The 22,695-nt window shown below is 41.5% G+C and overlaps 1 protein-coding gene across 1 annotated transcript in view; it reads left to right on the plus strand.

Moving 5' to 3' along the window:
- GAS6 (growth arrest specific 6) overlaps positions 1-16,305 on the plus strand; it is a 103,185-nt gene extending 86,880 nt beyond the window's left edge. Inside the window, 4 exon segments of the mRNA XM_029604619.1 lie at positions 7,606-7,774; positions 12,177-12,349; positions 14,068-14,293; positions 15,734-16,305. Coding sequence (XP_029460479.1) covers positions 7,606-7,774; positions 12,177-12,349; positions 14,068-14,293; positions 15,734-15,885 — 720 coding nt within the window. The 3' untranslated portion in view covers positions 15,886-16,305.
- The last annotated feature ends 6,390 nt before the right edge of the window (positions 16,306-22,695 follow it).

A 22,695-nucleotide genomic window follows, 5' to 3' on the forward strand; every position in this document is an offset into this window, starting at 1 on the left:
GGGGGGGGGGGGAGGAAGTAATAGATGGTTGGGTTTTCCTGTTTTTCAAGAGGTGGGTTTCTTTTAATTTTATTTAATTTTTTTTCCCCACCAATCTGAGTTCCCTCCCTAAGTACCAGGGACTCTGGGTAAGAACATCCGAAGGAGTCTCTCAACCAGACAGGTCCAGTGGACTGTTTGGAAGTGTTGCAAGGGAATGAATCTTCATTCCTGGGAGAGAAGGATAAAGATATTGAAGGCAAGAGTATGGAGGTGCCGTCCAGGTACCAAGGGAGTAAGAATTATCAATTCTGAGCACCTGGACTAAATGTATGAGAGGGTAGGGCCTGAGTAATCTAAGCTGAGAGAGATCATCCTATCCACCAAATTCTGGGAGGAAGCTTCAGAATTGCCCCATTAATTGGACAGGACCAGGAATAAGAAGTTATTGGCCACCATGAAAAGATAAATAAGCTGGAAATATAAAACTCACAGATTTATTGAAAGACCTAAAGCTGAAAGTGGACTTTAAAGAGTAGGAACTTGTAACTCTACATGTCTATCAGTTTTCCATCTTTATCAGTAAAAAGTTAGAAACCAAATGAGCTTCCAGCATGATTTAGTGCTGCCGAGATTGTAATGCTCAAGGTCCAGGGGATAACCTTCCCTTCAACAGAGGAAGTCTTTGCACTTTTGCGGGGGTATCAGGAGAAGATAGCAGCTTAAGCTGTTTAACTAACTAGGAGTTTGATCTTTTGGGGGTCCTGGATGGTTTACTGGGCCAGGGTTTGCAAACAAGTTGTACAAAACCCAGTAGAAGTATTTTCCGAATTGGGAGAAAAGCTCTAAGGGGGGATATCATGGGAAGTCTGTTTTTCGTAGCTTGATTTCTTCAAGGATTAGATTTTGAAAAAAATGTGAAAGTACTTAAAATGTCTGATTTTTGTCCTGCTGCTTATTTACTATAAGATCTGATTTTCGTATTTTTCTACATTTTGTATTACCTGGACTTTTTTTGCTTCTAGTAAACTTCTTTTCTTCGCGACACACATTTCTGTGTGGACAGTGTATTCTTTTCCAGACTGAGAAAACCCTCTTGGTGGGCTCTGCAGGATTTTTCCTGCCCTCCCATTCCACAGACCCCCACCCCCCCCAAGTTTCTCCCACCCTATTGTGAGCAGTCCAGGGCTGAGAAGGCCGTCCTCTCTCCCAGGGTGGGAAGGGATTACACAATATCCTTGAAAATATAATCCTAGGTCTTCTGGGAATAGAGGACCCGATCCATTTGGTTTAAGTCTTTAAAAAAAAAAAAAAGTGGCTACAGCAGATGGTTGTTCAATTCTCATTCTTGCTCTCTCTGACAGCAAAGTTCCATACTGTCGTCTCTATTATTCAACTTCTGTTTTGAGATCGTGGATCAGTTTGCTTAGACAAGCAAAGATTCAGTTTTGTTTATTTGCAAACAGTGTGCAGATGTACATGAAAGGTCAGAAACTGCAGGAATTCAGTACCTAACTTTAGTAAAAGAGTGGATGACATGCAACAAATTGATGCTGAATTCTACAGAAATGAAGAATTTAGTTGTATTGAAAGAATCATTAACCTAAATAAGGGTTTACTAAATGTTTCATAATATTTATATATTTATTTGTTGGGTTTTATATACCGTCGCTCGGATTCCATTGTAAAGGTTTACAACAATAAATAATATACGTCAAAAACAATAAAACAGCTTAATAAAACTAAAACATTTCTAAAACCTGGATTTACAAATCTAACAAATACATTTCGTAAAATGATCATAAAACACATCAAACTGTTACTTGCTCATCCTCCTGTCTCCTAAAATGTCCTGCTATGTAAAAATACCTAAAACAAAATCAGAGCATAAATACTTAAAACAGTGAAAATAAAGCATAAAAACAGACTTTAAGACTGGCTTGGAATACGCCCTCTTAAAAAGCCACGTTTTCAATACTTTCTTAAACTGTTTAAAATTGACCTCCACTCTGACTTCTGCCGGGAGCATATTCCATAATTTCGGACCTGCCAGTGCGAGAGCTCTATCTCTCACTTGATTTGACCGAGCTGATTGAACTGAGGGTATCGTGAGTAACCCTTTTATTAGCGGGACGCAGGTTTCTCTGAGGAACATGTAGTATAATAGCTGCATTTAGCCAGTCCACCTGGTCTCCATAAATCAGTTTATGTAACATGCACAGTGATTTAAATTTAACTCTAATTCATCTGCACTTGTTACCTATAGAATACAAAGTTGGCGCAATATGTTTGCTTTTCTTTTTTTCCCGGTCAAAATGCGTGCTGCTACCTTTTGAAGAACTTGTAAAGGTCGGGTAGTAGAGGCGGGTAGTCCTAATAATAGTGAATTGCAGTAATCTTAAGCTACCGAATAGTAATGATTGCAGGACTGTACGAAAGTCGTTCTGCTCGAGTAAGGGTTTCAATTGACGTAAAATTAAAAGCTTTGGGTACCCTTCTTTTACTTTTGTGGTGACATGCTTTTTAAAGCTAAATTCTGAGTCTAAAATGACACCCAGGTCAATGTCTGTTTAAAAAAAAAAAAAAAAAGTCATGGAGTCTGAGAGGGATCCTAGATTCTAAACTAGCAACGTAGCCAATCATTGAGGTATGTGTTGTCTTAAGCACATTTGACCATTCTGATCCAGGCTTTTATTATTTCAAGACTTAACTACTGTAACATTCTGGGCTAAAGTCCATCCGAAAGTTACAACTTATTCCTAATATGGCAGCCTGCATTCTTTCTGGAGTGAAATATGGGAAGCATTTTACATCTGTGCTAAACACACTGCACTGGTTCCAAGTTCATTATTAGGATAGGGTCTGACTTTAAAGTTCAACCACAGGAACTGTTATCTAAATTCGGGTCTGTTAAAATTGCTTTCTTGTCACTACCAACAAGACTAGATGGGCGAACCTTCTCTTGCATGGCACCTGTTGCGTGGAATAAGCTCCCAATGGAAATTTATATATGCGGGTTCCTGGCACACTTTGAAAACCATGGCTGCCCTTGTAAGCCTAGTGTTCCTCTATTGATCAGTTGTTTTAATTTTTAATGATTGTGATGTACCGTTGACCATGAATGTTTTTAACCCCTTTCATGCCCACCCTGAATATATTCATCAGTGAGCCTATTCTCGTCCTGAAAGGGGTTAATGATATGACCATGTTCTAAGGGGGTTTATATTATCTATTGTGATTAATGGTTTGTACTGCGTTGTGTGTGTTTGATTTTATTGTAATTCATGCTATTTAAGTTACTTGGTTGTTCTATTGGACACGAGACATGCATTTTTTTTACTATATTGTAACATGCTTTGAGTGTTATTGGCGGTAAGGCATGGATGAAAAGTATTATGTAGTCTCTGAGAGATTAAATCACCAGAACCTCAAATCAGATTTTCAGAGCCTTAAAGGGATAGTCTATTAAAAAGAGAATTTTTCATATAGTAAAAGAACCTGGTGAGGGGAGTCTTCTGATTTTTCTGTCAATGATTCCACATTCAAGTAGTCTGAACACTTAAAAGTGAATTTTAAAAGCACTACATGTGCAAAAATTAGCATATTGCACGTAAGTAGCCACTTTTGCACATGAATGTACGTGTAAAAAAAAAGGGGGCATCCAGGGGCATGGCCAGCACATGCCCACGCAAGTTGCTATTTTAAGAGATGCACACGCATACCTTTTCCACCCTGCTTGCGGCTGTTTACATCTGATAATTATCTGGTGTAAGAGAGAATGTTTGTTGTGTAGTACTGACTTGGGGGTAGATCTGGGTTAACTGGGGGAGCTCAGGCTGAAGATCTAGGAGGGTCTCAGTGACCTGGAGAAAGGTCTGGGTGAACTGGTGGACTAAATGATAAAACTGGTAAGTTCCTCGACAGGCATGTTATAAAATTGCAAAATAGGGACTTGAGCGTAACTTTTGCGCGGGAATTATATGTGCGTATCTATTTAAAATAGATGGGTAAAGTCCATGCATGGTTTCAGTTATCGTATATTTGTGCATAGGCCTACATATGTGCAAATGTGTAGCAAACATATGTGTATATATGCATGTATGTGGATCGCACGTGTTCTAAAATACTATAGTAAAATTGTGTGCGCGCACATACGCACACATACGGGCACGCGCATGTTTCAAGGCTATCCTCTTAGAAAAATCTAGTGGCTTTTTTTTTTTTTTTAAGTAAATATCAAAAATATCTCAAGTAGTTTCTAAAACTGCTGCTTTGGTTCTGCGTCAGGATAGGATATAGACCAGAGTGCAAATCTGACTGTTAAGCCTATGATTTTTAAACGTAACCTTCCAGTAGAAAAGAACAGTGTGGTGCAGGTAAAGCAAAAAGGTTAATATTGTTTTCATAAAAACGTGTCTAGTATTTTCAAAGGGGAAAACACTATAGCAAAGCAGAGCAGTTTCTACAGCGGAGCAAAATGTATGGGCAAATTGCTAACGTGTGTGCGTATGGAATGAAGAAGGGAGAGAGTAAGGCATTAAATCATTTAAGTGTTATTACAAGTACCATTCTTCTAAAATATATGAAGCCTTGCTTTATTTTTTATTTAGACTTTTATATTCCACTTTTTGCACTTTTTTTTTTTTCAGTACGTCAAAGCAGATGACATTCAGGTGCTATATAGGTATTTCCCTTATTAGGCAACACCTAGGCCACATCTATCTATCTTTTATGTTTTATATGTTTGTACTTAGAAACACAGAAACGACGGCAGAAAAGGATCAAACGGTCCATCCAGTCTGCCCAGCAAGCTTATTGTAGTATCTACTGCGCCATACAAGTCACCCCTGTACTTGTCAGTTTTCCAGTCCGACAGTCAGGGCCCTCGTTCGTTGCTGTTTGCTTTCTGCTTCAACGGCAAGAGGTACCTGGGAATTGGACTTACTTTTGATGCAACTCTAACATTATCAGGCTTATTGGTTAAAGGTAGTAACTGCTGCATCAATAACTTACACCCATGCTTACTTGTTTTCTCCTTCTGTACAATTCAATGTCTTTGGTTGCTGTCTGAATCTATTTCCCTCTTTCCCTCTTTTACCCCTGCCGTTGAAGCAGAGAGCAGTGATGGAGTTGCATCAACAGTATGAAGGCATATTGAGTAAGGGTAGTAACCGCCACACCAGCAGGTTACCCCCATGCACTCTTTTCTTCATTCCCACCCTCTAGCCCTTAGGGATCCACAGCCCCTTTAAAATCTTTCACTGTTTTTGTCTTCACCACCTCCTGTGGAAGGGCATTCCAGTCATCCACCACCCTCTGCATAAAGAAATATTTCATGACATTGATTCTGAGTCGTCCTCCCTGGAGTTTTAATTTTGTGTCCCCTAGTTCTATTGATTTCTTTCCAACGGAAAAGGTTTGTCATTGATTGTGCATCATTTAAAACCTTTCAGGTATCTGAAGGTCTGTATCGTATCTCCCCTGCACCTTCTCTCCTGCAGGGTGTACATATTTAGGTCCTTCAACCTCTCCTCATAATTAATTTAATGGATCATTTTGGCAGCCCTTCTCTAGACCGCCTCCATCCTGTCTGTCTTTTTTGAGATACGGTCTCCAGAACTGAATGCAATACTCCAGGTGAGGCCTCACCAAGGACCTGTACAAGGGCATTATCACCTCGTTTTTCTTATTGGTTATTCTCTCTATGCAGCCCAGCATTTTTCTGCCTTTGGCTTTCGCCTTGTCTCATTGCTTCGCTGTCTTCAGATCGCTAGACTCTTATCACGCCAAGGCCCCTCTCTTGCTCTAGTCACAGCAGCTTTTCACCCCCCACCCCCCATCACATACAGCTCTTTTGGATTGCCACACCCCAGATGCATGACTCTTCACTTCTTGGCATTGAATCCTAGCTGCCAAATATTCGATCACCATTCAAACTTCCTTAAATTACGTCTCAATCTCTCTGTTCCTTCCGGTGTGTCCATTCTGTTGCAGATCTTAGTATCATCCGCAAGTAGACAAACTTTACCTTCTATCCCTTCTGCAATATCACTCACAAAAATATTGAACAGAACCGGTCCCAACACCAATCCCTGTGGCCCTCTGCTTAACCCTGCTCTCTCTTCAGAGCAGGTTCCATTTACCATCACCCGCTGTCTTCTATCCGTCAATCAGTTTGTAATCCTCACCACCACCTTGGCGCTCACTCCCAAGCTTCTCATTTTATTAATGAGTCTTCTATGTGGGACCAAACCAAAAGCTTTATTAAAATCCAAGTAAATCACAATGAGAGCTCTTCCCTGATCCAATTCTCTATTCACCTAATCAAAAAAATCAGATTTCTCCGACAGGAACTTCCCCTGGTGAATCTATGCTGCCTTGGATCGAGCAACCCACCGGATTGTTGATAGTTCGTTTCCTTCAGCAGAGTCTCCGTTAATTTTCCCGCCACCGAGGTGAGACTAACCGGCCTGCAGTTTCCAGCCTCTCTGCTCCCACTCTTGTGAAGCGGGACCACCACCGCTCTTCTCCAATCTCTCAGCACCACTCCCATTTCCAGGGATCCATTGAAAAGATCACGCAGAGGACCCGCCAGCACGTCTAGACTCAAGACTTGGCTGTTTATGCAAGCTTTCCCAGACTTAAATTAATGCATCTCGCCATCAACATATCCAACACAGCAGCTGTACCTCATCTCCTTGTATATAATTTAGTCTCTGCTAAACTATCTTTATTTCCTCTGATTCCAGTTCAATAGTCCTTGTTAATTGTAACTGCTTTCTTCCACACGTTATTTCTGTTTTGATGTATTTATTGCACCCCTGTTTATTTGTAAACCAGCATGATGTGATCGCTTCATGAATGCCGGTATATAAAAAGCTTAAATAAATAAATAAAATAAATAAATAAATCTATGGGAAAAAAATAAACAAATGTAGCAGCTATTTCTGCAAAAGTGCAGCTGCCTTTGGGGCTTCTGGTGACCCATCAAATCGCTTGAATGCTGTGATTGATGTCACCAGGATCTGTAAGTTATTAATTATGGAGGCAGTTTTCAAAGATATTGCATGCATAAATGTAACATACTATCAAAACAATTTCTAAAAGCCCATTTATGTGCTTAAATTGTACCTGGGTGCGCAATACCTATGGACAATTCAATGGCATATATCATAGCAATTTTTAAAAGCCCGCTTATGCATGTAAAGTGCATTTATGTGCATAAGGCCCATTTTTATGCAGGTAAATCGTCTCTCTGGAAATCTGTATGTGGATAAAAGTGCTCAGTGCCAGTACGGAAGGGCAAGGTTGGAGCAGGGATTGAAACAATGCATGTGTCTTTTGAATTTTCAAAAGTATGCATCTGGATTTACTTGGAGCTTTGCTCCTTTTTGTGCAATTTTCAAAGGGAAAGGGATTTGTTTGGTCCCCCTTTGAAAATTAGCGGTGTGTCCATGGGTAAAAAGTATCCAAGGGCATTGCACTTTTGCGAGAAAATTGCCATCTAAGTGGACAGTCCTGACCCCTTGCGGGTTTTCTAATCCAGTCAAGAAAGACGAAAAAAAAAAGTTTTGCATTAAAACAGTGAAACAATGATGGTATTGTTTACTCTGTGTGTTTCACCAGATAAACCCTCGTCTAGATGGCTGTATGCGGGGCTGGAACTGGTTAAATGGTGAGGACACCACAGTCCAGGAAATGGTGAAGCTGAATAATAAAATGCAGTGCTTTGTGCTGGCAGGGAGAGGATCTTTTTATCCTGGCAAGGGATTTGCCTATTTTGATCTTGATTACAGTGAGTACTCGCAGCGTACACTCTCTAGTATTTTTACTGTAAAGCATTTTGTATAAGACTTCCTGCAAAGGAGACGTATCTCAGGCTTGCAGCTCTTTGTGTGCTGTTTCTAACCAAGGGGGAGGGGACACATTTCTAAGTGATTTACACAGGTAAAAAGCATTTTACCCCCCTGTTAATTCACTGTCTGGAAACTGAGAGAACTAGAGCGGATAAGTGTGAATTGGTTATTTACTCTTTCAGATGATGCAAAGACTAGGGGGCACTCCATGAAGTAAACAGGTAGCACATTTAAAACCTGAGAAAATTATTTTTCACTTAATTCACAATTAAGCTCTGGAATTCATTGCCAGAAGACGTGGTTAAGGCAGTTAGCAAAGCTAGGTTTAAAAAAATATTTTGGACAAGCTCCTGGAGAAGACCAAAACTGCTATTAATTGAATTGATTTAGGGAATAGCCACTACTTATTGCTGGCATTGGTAGCATGGGGTTTATTTACTGTTTATTTGTCAGGTACTTGTATCCTTAATTGACCACTGAGGGAAACGGGATGCTGGGCTTGATGGACCCTCAGTCTGACCCAGTATGGCAACTTCTTATGTTCTTATGATCTCCCTCAGTGCAACTAACTTTTAGCTGTATTGAGAGGAAATGTTTCCAGAGAGCATGCTTTAGATTGGGGAAGGGCAAATATGAAAATTGGTGCAAAGCTGAAGGGTACATGTAGGTCTGGTCTTTATCCTAATGTGAATAGTTTGAAAATTACCCCCAGAATTACTGGTGAGGGGAGCCTTTCTCGTTATGGACTCTGTGAGTGAAAATCATTTCATTTTAATAAATTTCAATCATTTAAGTAGAGCTATTAACTTCTCTGCGGCCATACGCCCATCCCAGGGGTTGTCTGGGTCATGGTGCAGACAGCAGTGAGGGGTTTGGGTGATTTTTATTTATTTATTTTTTTGCACACGCAATTTTCTCCTTGAAACCTCACGTCTTTCTCCTAGAAACTACATGGTGATATAAGCTCCTTTTCCATCTGTCAAGATGCAAGAAATCATTTGATTTAAAAACTAAAATGATAAAATAGAAAGTACAAAAAGGAAATTTATTCTGCGTTTGCCATGCTTCCAGGAGTTTCCAGTGAGCTTTGGTGATTTTTGTGCACTAAGAAAAGGCACAGTGTTTGTCACAGTGGAATAATTTGTGTGTTCCATAACGTCACTGAAGATGGGTCTTGTTATGTGTGTCCAACCTTTTAGTACGAAAATGCTGCAGTCAGTGCTCCTGCTCCCTTAGTGAAGCAGCTTGACAGCCTCATGGACCCAAAAGACAAAAACAAAATTAGCAGACATCTATGTTAAGAACATAAGATTTGCTACACTGGGTCAGATCAAAGGTCCATTGGAAGTCCAGTATCCTGTTTTCAGCAGCGGCCAATCCAGGTCACAAGAACCTAGCAAGGATGCCAAAGGGGTAGATGGATTCCTACAACTCCACCCTAATAGTCTATGGATATTTCTTCCAGGAACTTGTCCTAACCTTTTCTTAAACACAGCTTCACTAATAGCTTTCACCACATTTTCTGGCAAAGAATTCCAGAGCTTAATTATGTGTTGAGTAATAAAATATTTTCTCTTATTGGCATTAAATGTGCAGCTTAGTATCTTCATTGTATGTCCTGTAGTCTTAATTATTTTTGAGAGAGTAAACAACTGATTCATGTTTATCTCTTTCTGCCTTTGGGACTCTGGTTAAAAAAAAAAAAGGCATTTGCCTTACTCATCTTTTTTTTATTTTTTTGCTGGTTTTCAAATGCAGTAATATAGTGATATGTGACTCTCAAGAAGAGGACTTTAGGCTAGTTCTGGCTTTCTAGCATTTCACGCCTGATGTTTTTGGTACCTTTAGTGCTGCTTTGTGACTAGAAGGTAGTAAAACCACAAATACCACAGTGTATTAAGAGAGAATCTTAAAAAGGAGAGATCTAGTTCTCACTGGAATGCAGGATCTGGTATAAGGAATAATAGTACAGCTGCTTGACAATAGTGGTCATAATACAATCAAATTTGATATAATAGATAAAACTACTGCAATAACATAATAACATTATAAAGGGAAACTATAAGATAAGGAAATGTTAGGGAAAAAACCCCAAAAGGAACAGTTAAAAGGGTTAAAGTCTGCATGAGGTATAGAGATAATTTAAAAACCTCATGGAAGCCCAGATAAAATGTATTCCACAAATGAAAAAACCTGAATCTAATCAGTAAGCAGGTTTGGTCCTGGAGTGCCAGAAACAGGTTTTGTTTTCAGGTCAGATATCCAGAATGAATATGCCTGAGATGTTTCCATAGAATGGAGACAGTGCATGCAAATATAGCTCAAACCTATTCAGTGTGGCTATCCTGAAAACCAGATCTGTTTTTGGCACTCCAGATCTGGGGATGCCTATTCCTGTGCTAGTACTCAAGAAAAACCCACTGTGTTGAATATAATAATATATTGAAAAAAAAATCACTACAAGATTATGGAAGATTTAGATTAAGGAAATATGATGACCATCGTATACAAGGACGCTGTTGGCACTTACTTCGAGTGCATCTGATCAAGAGGTAGACCATGTCTCATCTGTTATCATAGGTCATCAAGAGGGCAGCAGGAGTATTGAATTGAAGCATATACCATGAGAAGTAACATGTTATGTGCAAATAAGAAAAACTAATAACAATAAGGACTCTACTGAAGTGCCAACAGCATCCTTGTATATGATGGTCGTCATATTTCTTTAATCTAAATCTTCTTGTGGTGATTATTTTCAATATTCCTGTGCTAGAGCAAGTTGACAAACTAAATAGTAACAAATCAACAGGACCTGAAGGAACTAAAATATGATATTGCAGATCTACTACTGGAATCTCTAACATATTATTCAAATTTGCCTCTATTCCTGAGGACTGGAGGGTAGCAAATGGTAATGCCAGTTTTCTAGAAGGGCTCCGGCGTAACCCAGGTAACTGCAGGTCAGTGAGCCTGATATCTGTGCTGGGTAAAATGTGGAAGTTACTGTTAACAAAATTACAGTCATATAGATAAACATGGCTTAATGGGGAAGAGTCGTCATGGATTTAGGAAAGGGAGGTTGTGTCTTAGAATTATTTGAAGGTGTGAATAAGCATGTGGATAAAGATGAGTCAGTTCAAATGCTTTCTGAAAATCCACTATGTTAAAGTCCTTCATGAGAAACTCCTTAGGAAACACAGAAAGTCATGGGATTCAAGGCAATATCTTATTGTGGATGGTAACTGATTAAAAGAAATGATGCATTGAGTAGTTTTCTCAATGTAGAAAGGTAAATAGTGGTTTCCCCCCCAAAGATCTGTACTGGGACCAGTGGTGAATAGCATATAGTAGTGATTTGGAAAAGGGAGCAGCAAATAAAGTGATCAAATTAGCAGATGATACAGAATTAATAAAGGTATTTAAAACCGGAAGTAGAATGTGAGGAACTGCAGAAGGGACCTTGCAGGTCTTGGGGGAACTGGGCATCTAAATAGCAAATGAAATTTAATGTGGACAAGTGGAAAATGATGCACATATTGAAAAAATAATTTAATCTATAGGGTTAGACTGGGTGTTCTGTATTAGCAGCAACTCCCCAGGAAAGGGATCTTAAAGTCACTGTGGACAATGCGTTGAAATCTTAAGGACTGTAGACCAAAACTGAGATTATCATGATGCCTCTGTGGGGCAATCATGCCCTGGGTATTGTGTGTGCAGGTCTGATCTCCCGTCTCAAGGAAGACGTAGCATCATTAGACAAGGTACCAAGAAGAGGGGGAAAAAAAAAAAAAAGGTAGAGGCGATGAACCGGCTCCCTTATGAAAAGAGGTTTGGAGGTCTTCGGCTTGCAGAAAGAGGACTAAGAGGGGTGAAATAGATAAATAGGGAACAGTTATTTACCCTTTCAGATGGTACTAGGTCATTTCAGGAAACCAACAGGTAGCAGATTTAAAACAAATTGGAAAAAATAAAGAAGTGGCTTTTGCTGAGTGCACAGTTAAAATGTGAAACATGTTGCTGGAGGATGTGGCCCAGGCGTCTAGCACAGCTGGGTTTAAAAAAGGGTTTTGAACAAGTTCATAAAACAGCTCTCAGCCAGGTAGACTTGGGGAAAGGTGGAAGCGAGCCACAAGGAATTGGTTCTCTTCTTTGGGATCTGCCGGGTACTTCCTAACGACCCGGATTGGCCGCTGTCGGGCTCGAGTGACTTGTAGCCTGGCCCGGCATGGCACCGCACTTAATGCTCTTATGCTTGACCCTGATTATAACGAGAGAGCAGAACTGGATGGAAAGCTTGACTTTGCCTCTCTACCGCTTCTGACCAGCCCTGTTTCCTTGCAGTGCATTTGTCAAGTGGGGAGGAAGAGCAAAGTAACTGGACCATAGACGCGACTGCCGAAATCCGCCCAGCCACGGACACTGGTGTGCTCTTTGCAGTGGTCTCGGAAGGCAAGGAGGTGCCCTTGTCTCTGGCACTCGTTGACTATCATTCCACGAGAAAAGTCAAACAGCAGGTAAACAATGAATTAAGGTAACATCTATTGAGCTTTTTTGATTACCTTCAGGCTGATACAGTACCGACGCGTAAAAAAAAAGTGTGGCAGGGCCGGGCGCCCGCGCGTTTGATGCACGCACATTTTGGTTCACAAGCCGCTCAATTCAGTATTCAAATTAGATGCAAATCCAAGCGGCGGCAAACGAGCGTCCAAAGCCCGCCTATGAAGCGGTAGGCGTTTGCAATGCATTTTACTGTATAGAGCGGAGAGAGTCTCCAGGGTGCGCTGGCGCCATACCTGTCATTTCAAATATCATTCCACCAGGTAAGTGGATGGTTCTTTTCTACAGACCCTGCATGGACACCGGGGCCGCTGCCCTGAGCATCCGTAGGTCCTTGTTCAGAGGCCACCCCCAACCTTCCACGTCCGGGTGCTTAAGGACGTGCAAGGATGTCCGGGCGTCTGTGAAGGTCGGGGCCTCCGAAAATGGATGCCAGGAAAGAGGGGAATGCTGCCTTCCAACGTCCATGGCCGCTGCCTTGAGCGCCCGTCCGGACATCCAAGGTAGAGGCTTCTGTTCGTGGACGTTCTGCCTCTATCCGGGCGACCATGATTGGAGACCCCGCTGCCTTCCAATGTCCATGGCCGCTGCCTTGAGCACCCGTCCGGACATCCAAGGTAGAGGCTTCCGTTCGTGGACGTTCTGCCTCTATCCGGGCGACCATGAGTGGAGACCCCGCTGCCTTCCAATGTCCATGGCCGCTGCCTTGAGCGCCTGGCCAGACGCTCAAGGCAGCCGGACGTTCAACTGAATGAAAAAGATCGCCAGAGCCAATATATGCATGTTGTCCATGATGCTGTCCGGTCCGAAGCTGACTGAACACCACACTAACGCCAGGGTCAGGGTAGGCGGTAAATATAGAGGTTAAAGACGCGGTGAATAAGCTGGTTAAAAACGCGATAATTTGGGCGCGCGTTACTGTATCGGGGGGAATAGCTAATCCGATCATTAACATAACATATATACATGCGGCGGGCAGAAAGGGATACGCATAATTTTCAGCAAGCGCTAAGGACGCGTAAAAGCCGATATTGAATCGCGCGTCCGTCTTACGCCAAAGCGTCCAAAGCGGGTTAAAAACCGCGCAACCGCGGCCGCGCTTTACTGTATCAGCCCGCTTTTTAGCTGAATTTTTTTTTTTTATAGATGGTATTAAAAATGGTTGAATTATTAAGGTTCTCATATAATCCTAATCAGGAATCTATTTGTTAATGTTTTTCGCTGGTAGGCTTGCGAGCAGGAAGGAGTTTGGTTAGGGAATGGTTGGATATGAGCAATTGGTGTAAAATTAAAGGAGCAGTATGCAGAAGTGTGAGGCCCGTTTTTCCAGCTTCACTTGTGGTGTCAGCTGAACCTGATGGGGATGGCCCAAGTGCATGCACAGCGCTGAAGATCAATGGGGACAAAAATTGCTCCCCGAAGAAATAAAAAATAAATAAACTTAAGATTGAAAATGGTCTGTCTTCAGCCTGCTGTTTAATCGGTTAGGAAAACACTTTGATCATGCTGCTTTAGCTTCCTAGAAAACAGTTTTTTGAAGCATGAGAATAAAAAAAACACACAATGTGCATCTCGAGGTCATCACATTGTAAAAAAAAAACAAAAACAACCCCAAAATCTTTTATAAGCTAACCGTGAAACGTTTCCCTTGTTTTGTTTATCTTGCGTCATTTAGCTCATTCTCCTGTCAATCGAGAACACGGTTGTCTCCAGCCTGGAGGTAAATGTTTGTGACACGGAGCATTTGGTGGGGATCTATGCCACCGCAGAACAGATTCGCCTCACCGTTGATGAGTCCGTGGGACAGAGTGAAATGAGCCAGTCTGAGGTGAAGGAGAGACTATCCGTCCTGAATGAGCACATGCAGAAGGCTGTGAAGACCTATCTGGGAGGTCTGCCAGGTAAATTATCAGGTTCAATAATGGAATTGCAGATTTTATTTCAAAAATAAAAACTCCGTGTACGGCGTGAGATACGAGCTTTCTCAGCACTTAATGCCATTACTGATTTACAGTACAAAGTAAAATAGGCCATTCCTAAAACAAAATTAGAGTGGAAAGTTAAAAAAAAAAAAAAAACACCCCAAAAAAACAGTTGGAACCAGCTCAATGGCTGAGTGATAAGCACTGCCAGCAGAGACCCTAGATTTGTTTCCTGGGCTGGCCAGGGCTAGGGATGCTGTGGAGATAGCGTTTGCAGCCTTTGCTGTGCAGTGGCTGAAGCTTCTTACATCCCAGATTTTCATTCCTACAACTTTTCTTTGACTCCTAGCAGACGGGCAAAAGACAAGTCTCGTGCGTTCAAAAAACATCTCTTTCCCCTTTGCAAATAGTTTATTGCAGTTTGGTTGTGGCTGTGCCTGCATCATATGGATCTCTATGGCACCGTGACACATTAAAGCTAAGTAGTGCTAAGTCTGCTATTCATGGTTTCCTGAAGGTTGTCAAAATACGTAAATCAGGTTTTGGTTTTTTTTTTTTTTTTTTTGGAAGGCTGAAAGTCCTCTCTGTTACAGCCCTTGTCTGCCTATGCACATCTTCAGGAAGGAAATGCCAGGTTTTGAAGGGGGGATAGCCTCCATGACCTGTGGGGAGATGAAGCAAAGAAAAAGTGTGTTAAGAGACGTAAAGAAAAAAAGAGCACTGTTGCTAGCCATCTAGGAAGAGGACCTTGAAATCCTTGTGGATAATAATTGAAATCCTCAGCTCAGTGTGAAGTGGCGACAAAAGTGAAAAAAATAGCAAATAGAATGTTAGAGATGACCGAGAGGAATGGAGAATATCACTTTGCCTGCAGAAGGTAGAAATCCAGCCTTAAATACTGTAATCATTGCGGGTGCATGGAATTGACCTCCAGTGCTGAATACAGGTCCGGTTTAGCTAGGCCCAGTGTATTAGCTCTGTGCACCTCAACTTAATTCCTGTTGGCTGAAAGATTGTTCTGAAGTTGGTTCCTCTGTCGTAAGAGATTCAGCTGTTGGGTCGAAAAACAGAATGATACCCCTAATACAGCGTTTCCCAATCCTCTCCTGGAGGCACACCTAACCTGTCAGGTTTTCAGGGTATCCATAATGAATATGCATGAGATAGATTTGCATTCCCGGGGGGGGGGGGGTTCCTCCAACATATGCAAATCTGTCGTGCTTATTCATTATGGATATCCTGAAAATCCGTTTAGCTAGGTTTGCCTCCAGGAGAGAACTGGGAAGCACTGCCTTAAAAACAATATCAGTCCTAAGACACAAACTTGAATAATGTATAAGCTAGGAAACAAGTGATTGCTCTCGTTTTATTTTAATTTAAATGCCATTTTTTTTTTCTGTCCTCTTTACTTTTCTACAGATGTTGCTGTCACGTCGACACCAGTTACTGCTTTCTATCAAGGTTGCATGACGCTGAAGATTAATAACAAATTTATAGACTTGGATGAGGCCGTTGACAAGTACAGTGACATCACATCACACTCATGTCCTCCAGTACAGGCAGGCAAATAGGTATCTCTGTAATGCGAGCATTTTATAATCCAAAACTTCAAATACTTTTTTTTTAAGATATAAATTATTCTGCCTTCCAGTATTGCGTGTATAGTTTCCTTGAACCTCTGATCTTCATATGTCAGTTTGAATATTTTTTTTGCCTTGTGATTAGTTGTTTTTATTGTAATATATTTGTAAATAGTTTAAAAAAGAAAAAGCTAATATTAATTATCCGAACAATGTGGCGACTTCAGAATGTGCATAATAAAGTTTTTAAATGTTGAGACTGTAAAACAATCAGTGTGGCTAGATGACAGCAAGACTTGAAATGAAATAAAATTATTCTGGATTATTTTGTATTTCTTAAAATTGCTTTGTAAATCAACAATACAAAAGAATAAAATGCACCCAAACTTCTTTTTTTTTTTAAACCAAGAAGAGTTGAATTCTTTGTGTGGTTTATTGACCTAGCATTGGCAGTATATATAGTTTATTTATGATTTTTTTGTATACAGACATTCATTTCAATAAGAGATATCACATCGGTTTACAGTAATGTACAGTGGGTAATTCTCTATCCCCTTAAAGGGCTTACAATCTAAAATTTTTGTACCTGAGGCTAAGTGATTACAAAAATAAAACCATCAAAATCAAAGTTCTTAACAATTGAGCAAAGATATAACAAGGAACAAATTAAACAAATAACACTAAGGGTTGCATTAATTTGTTAATGTTTGGGAAGCATGACCGCTTTTCTGAACGTTAAGAACATGGAGGGTAATTTTATAAAAGGCCACATGCAGACTTCAGCCCGAATTTTCATCTGGTCGGTTTTTTTTTCTCGTCAATTTTCGCCAAAAAACAAACCATCCATCCAACCCTTAAATTTAGTTATTTACAACCCCCCCCCCACCCTCAGGACTGCCCCCCCCCCAAACTTGCCTAAAATCCATGGTGGTCCAGCGGGGGTCCCGGGAGCGATCTCCCACTCTTGGGCCTTCGGCAGCTAGTAAACAAAATGGCGCCGCAGGCCCTTTGCCTTTACCATGTGACAGGGGCTACTATGCCATTGGTCGGCCCCTGTCACATGGTAGGAGCAATGGACAGCCGGTGCCATCTTAGAAAATGGTATGGGCCATCCATTGCTCTTTCCTTTTTTTTTAAATACAGGTGCTCCTCCCCCCCCACACTAACCCGAACAACAAATTTTCCCCGAAGTTCGGGGAAAATCCATCCCTGGATTCGGGACCTCCAACCCATGCCGAATTGGACTATTTCTTTGAAATAGTCCAATTCGTCAAAAACGATTGCACATCACTACAGAATACAGACAGACCTTCAATAAATACAGATTAAAGAGACCATAAACTAAATAGAAATGTTTAGACAAACACTGAACTAGAAACTGCAACAAGACAGATTCTGTATGCATTGCAACAATGGAAAATCAGAATTACCACCATTCCCTAAAACAAAATCATGAAATATAGAAAATATCAATTATAGTAAAACCATACTAATGAAAAGAATATTTCAAAACAGCTGATGAATAGAACATCTAATAACTAAAATCCTATATAGAAATTTTTAAAAAATTACCCAAACAGCAATAAAATATTTTAAAAGGCAGCAGACAAATAACTCCCAATAATTAAAACTTAAGGATATTAATTTCCAGTCATCCTAAGATTAGTGGGTTGGGGGGGTACACAAACTTTCTCCATATCCCTCACCTGCACAAAACACAAGGACTCTCTCACACACACACACACACACACACACTCTTTCTTCTATATGCCATCTAACACGCTCTCACATGTTCTATCCATGCTCTCTCACCCACATATACTCTTCCCACATGTTCTTACATACAAATACATACATCTTCTCTTCCACATGCTCTCATACACACACATACTGTCCCTTCTCGCACATGCTCTCATACACACAGACACATGCTCTCTCCCATTCACATATATGCTCTCACTCACACACACACACACTCTCTATCTGGCCAGTCAGCACAGGTCCAGAAGCCTCTTCTCACCACCATCTCGTTTGTGGGGCAAACGCTGTAGCTCCTTCATCTCAAGTACCTGACATTGCTAGTCTTCTCTCAGACGGCGGGGGCCCAGCCAGCAACTGTTCCTGCATCTTCAGGCCCCACACAGCTGCAGACACTGCTCTTCCTCTCTCCTGCTGTAGGGACCCATCCAGCCAGCACAGCTCTTGCTCCTTTACCCTGCACGGCCTATGGACGCTGCTCCTGCTTTTTTAGGCGGCAGCCCTGCATGCCTGCAGACGTTCTTCCTTTCTTCACTACACCACCTCAAGCTTGGGCCTTTCTTCTAGCCCTGTGGAGCCAAAACCAATACTTCCTGCTCCTGCTGGCAATTCCTCTTTTGGCTCTCGTGGACTGGAAGCGCAATACCCGTGGTTCTTTGCCTGGAGATCACATCTGAATGAACAGGGCTGATGGATGAATTAGGCAGCCGCCCCCAAATCTGCAATGCCGAGTTTGCCTGGTGTTTCCTCTGGCCCTGGAAGGGGGATAGAGAGAATAGGGAAAGATACCTGGGTAGGAGAGACTGAAGGAGGCTGGGGATGAGGTGATGGAAGGAAGAGAAAGATTCAGGGGTAAAAGATAAAAGGTAGATGACATACAATACTGAGAACAGTGAAGTGATGAATGGAAACTAAGAGAGATGGGGAGAGGTGGCACTGAGGAGAAATAATGTTATCTGTAGGGGAGAGAGCTAGAGAAGGAGCAGAAGGGTAAAGTCAAAAACAAAAAACAGGAAAGGAATCAAGATAAACCAGATGATTAAAGTAAAGGAGAGTGAACAGCATAATATGGGGCGGGGGGGGGGGGGGGGGGAGAGTAGAGGTGTCATTTTCAAATAAATGATCTGATTACATGAATGGAAAGAGGATGATTTTATATATAATTATTTTTTTAATTCTAGCTTTAATGTCCAGCACTTGAGATTGGCAGTGCCATATTCCTTTTTAGCTTTATGTCCTGTCATGTGGGAGAGGAGTGTTGCACATACTAATTTTTGCTTCTCCCCTCCTTGTTCCCCAGTCCTGTCTCCCAGAGATCTATATTCCAACCTCAGACTATCTCTGGAGGGGAGATTGGGAAGGTAGGAGACAGAAAAATGCTGGTTGTGCAAGTGTGTATGACAGGCTCTACTTCTAGGAGTGCGCGTGTGTGTATGAGAGAGGAGGCAGCTGTCTGGGAGTGGATATGTCTGTGATAAGAGGTTGTGTGTTTACAGGGTAGTATGAAGATGGGTTGTGCATATGTATTAGAAAGGCTTTAGTTGCGATGGAGAGCAAAACTGTGTGAGAGGATGAACTTTATGGGTTTATGAGAATAGTTGAAATGCTAACATTTTATAAAACAAACTAAATGGAGGGAGGTGCTTGAAAGCCAAGAGATGAATGGATTAACAACTGACAGCAGTCCATTCCGCCACCACCCCTTCCCCCAGCTCCTAAAGTCTGGAGGAGTCTGTTTAACTATGTTTAAATCATTTACATGAAATCAAATAACTTCCAAGATTACTTGAACAATGCACCAGCACTCTAAGGAAATGAGCATAACAGAAAAACTATGGCAAGTCCCTATTAAAGAACGATAAAGGAAAACCCAAAAGAAACAGAACTGCCTAACTGTGCAAGATGCTTCTACATTAAATCTAAAAAAAGAAAACCAAATTCCTGGATAAACATAACTTACAGTGTTTTATCATGCAAGAAAGGTTTCCAAACCCATTGGACCTGTGAAAATAAAGTTCTTCGGATACGTAACACCACATGCGAGGAAATTTCAGAAAGAAAGATTGCCCTAGGGCTGGGCTTCCCAAACCGTGCGACGGGACCCCAGCCGGGGGGTCTCAAGTGTCAGCACTCTTCAGGTAATAACAGAGAAAGGAGAGACCACCAAAAACAGAGGTCAAGCCACAAAAACACATCACAAAAATCTTTTGCACATCACCAGACACCTCATGCTCAGCAGTGAGAATCAGCACCCGTCCAATAACTTGACAAATGGTGCCGAAATGTTCTGTTTCTAATCATGGGTCTGAACGGTGCAGTGACCAAGAGACAAGAGACTGTTAATCTTTTTAAAGATCCAAGATAAGTATAATTGAAGGACTAAATGACAAGCAATAGTACTGAACCACTACTTTTTGTATTCTACTGGGACTAATCACTTCAGCACAATGAACACAAACAAGTACATTTCCAAAACCCTTCCAGCGGCCAAGCCGGGAGATGTGCGCGTGACTCGGAAGCGCGCAGATTTTAAAAGGCCCGTGGCTACACGCATATCCTCCCCGTATGCGCATTACAAAGGTTTTGATAAAAGGGGCGGGATGTGGGCAGGCTGGGACAGAGCCATGAAGTCAGGGTCGCGCACAAGCCAGCCCCACGATCCCACTACCGCCTAACTTACTTCTGCTACAGACCTTGTGCAAGTACAGAAATTAAAAAAAAAAAATAAAAAATTGAGTAGCCTGCGGGGTTTAAGGGTATGGGGCCAGTAGGGTGAAAGGGAGACAGGTTAGGTAGGGGGTTTAGGAAGTCCGCTCCTTTACAGGGGAGAACTGGGAGGGAACTGGGAAATAGACCCTAATGCGTCACCACGCGCATTTACTAAAAAATCCCCCCACTTATGCGCGAGACGGCATTCAGGCGCGCGTAGCCGCTTTTATAACATGCGTGCATAAACGCGCGCATGTTATAAAAATCGGCGTGGCCGTCTGCACGCGCCAAACGTGCACAGGTATTACATTTCACCTCTTAATGTTACAAAAAAAAACAAAACACGGTAAGATCCATGATTATAAAGAAAATTTTGGAACCATTTGTCTATGCTATCGGGTATGAGGTCTGGGGTGATGTACACAAAGATTTTTTGTGATATAATTTCTGTGAAGCAGTCCTCAGGTGCCGGAAGCAGCAGCAGCATTTGTGGTGGAAAACGCTGGGGGGGGGGGGGCCTGCGAGCCAGCGCATAACTGGCGGATCCTGCAGTAGGCCCTGCCCTTGCATGAGTTTCTGTGGTAACAGGGAAGCCTTAGGAGGGGGGGGATCGGGGCTGCTGCGGGGGCCTGTGAGCCTGCACTGACCTGCATTACTAATGCTGCTGCCATTTGCACATTTCCGTCGCACTTGGACCAGCCGTGTTAAGGGAGGGAAGGGCTAAGTGTGTATAACGCCCCCTATCGTCTCACCCACCACTGACCCTACCCCAAGAGGAAAATGTTGTTCCTAGCATCAGCCTGCCTTCTCTTCTCTGCGATTGTCATTCACCTTTGGCCTGGGACCCAAAGGAAAATGATTCTGCTGACCCTCGCCAGGGAGTGGGATGTTTGGAGAAGGGGCTTTGATGGGAACGATCAGGTACAGGTAGGGTTTCAAGGTTAGATCAGCTGGAGCGGGATCAAATGAAAGCAGATTGACTGGGGGAGGGTACATGGAGCTGGGGAAAGATAGAGCCTTCTTCTAGTGGTCTATAAATTATATATTTTTTCCAAGTTAAAGCAAATTTGCCTCTGAATAGTCCATTATTCCAAGGTATCCAAGCCTCACAATTTAATCCCATTGTCCATTAGGTCAGAGCGAAGAAATAGCATTCTCTTGGCATGGGGGAGGGAGGTTTCTGGGAAAATCTTAAAATACTCCTGGCCAATTTATCCCCAATTCCCACAGGTGAAACTAATAAAAAAAAACTCAGCATTTTGCAATAAAAGACAGCTTTAGTGAGCAAACACTGGGAATCCTACTTCAAAACTACTGGAAAAATAATTGGCGCACAGCAATTACCTAAAGCGGTATGATATATATATATATATGATAGGACAATCAGGCAGAGGAGATATTTCAAAAGTTCATATACTCCTATCATTAAATGTATAATTATACATTTCTAGTCTGCCTCTCTCAGTTTTGTACAAGGAAGATTACATCATAAAACATATAAACAGACAATGTTATCATTATTTAAACTCATTGAATGTCCAGAAGAGAGCATAATTATCTATATAAAAATTTCAAATGAGAACACATCCAAGGCCCTGGAGGTTCTCTACTTGAAAGTATGTGCAGAAGCAGTTTTGTGTGTACTTTCGTCAGCACTAGAAAAGGGCATTCCCCAGGGATAGAGAAACTTTTTTGCACACACAGTTTTTAAAAGCATGTGTGCAGATATACAACTAATCATTTACACTTGCTGCAGAGCAGACGTAGAGATGTGCACGTATGCCATTCTGAAGGGAGAGATCGAGATCTATAAAACAAGGAATGGCGTGGAACACGTAAGCACGAATCGGTTGTTTACTCTTTTAAAAAGTACAAAGACTAGGGGGACACACAATGAAGTTACTAGGTATTACATTTAAGACAAAATGTATTTATTTTTTTTTACTCACCACATAATTAAACGCTGGAATTTATTGCTGGAGGATGTGATAAAAGCGGTTAGTGTAGCTGGATTTAAAAAAAAGGTGTGGACAAGGTCCTGGAAGAAAAGTCTACTACAAAAAATCACACCATGAGCTGTAAATACATACTAATGTACCCAATACTAAGGATCAAGCCAAAATTGCACTGTTCTTAATATTAACAGAGACTTCAAATAAATTACACCTCCATAAAGTGAGTGCTTTTATGTTTAGTTGTTTTAATGTGGGCAAACCAGCACGGCATATTTCAGCAAATAAAATGGTCTATTATTGATCATGTACCTGTAAATGACAGGGGCGGTGACTAATTGAAAAGGTTGTTTTTAAAACAATAGATGTAGATTTTAAAATT

This window comes from Rhinatrema bivittatum, chromosome 5 (assembly GCF_901001135.1).
Source record: "Rhinatrema bivittatum chromosome 5, aRhiBiv1.1, whole genome shotgun sequence".
In the NCBI taxonomy this organism is placed as follows: domain Eukaryota; kingdom Metazoa; phylum Chordata; class Amphibia; order Gymnophiona; family Rhinatrematidae; genus Rhinatrema; species Rhinatrema bivittatum.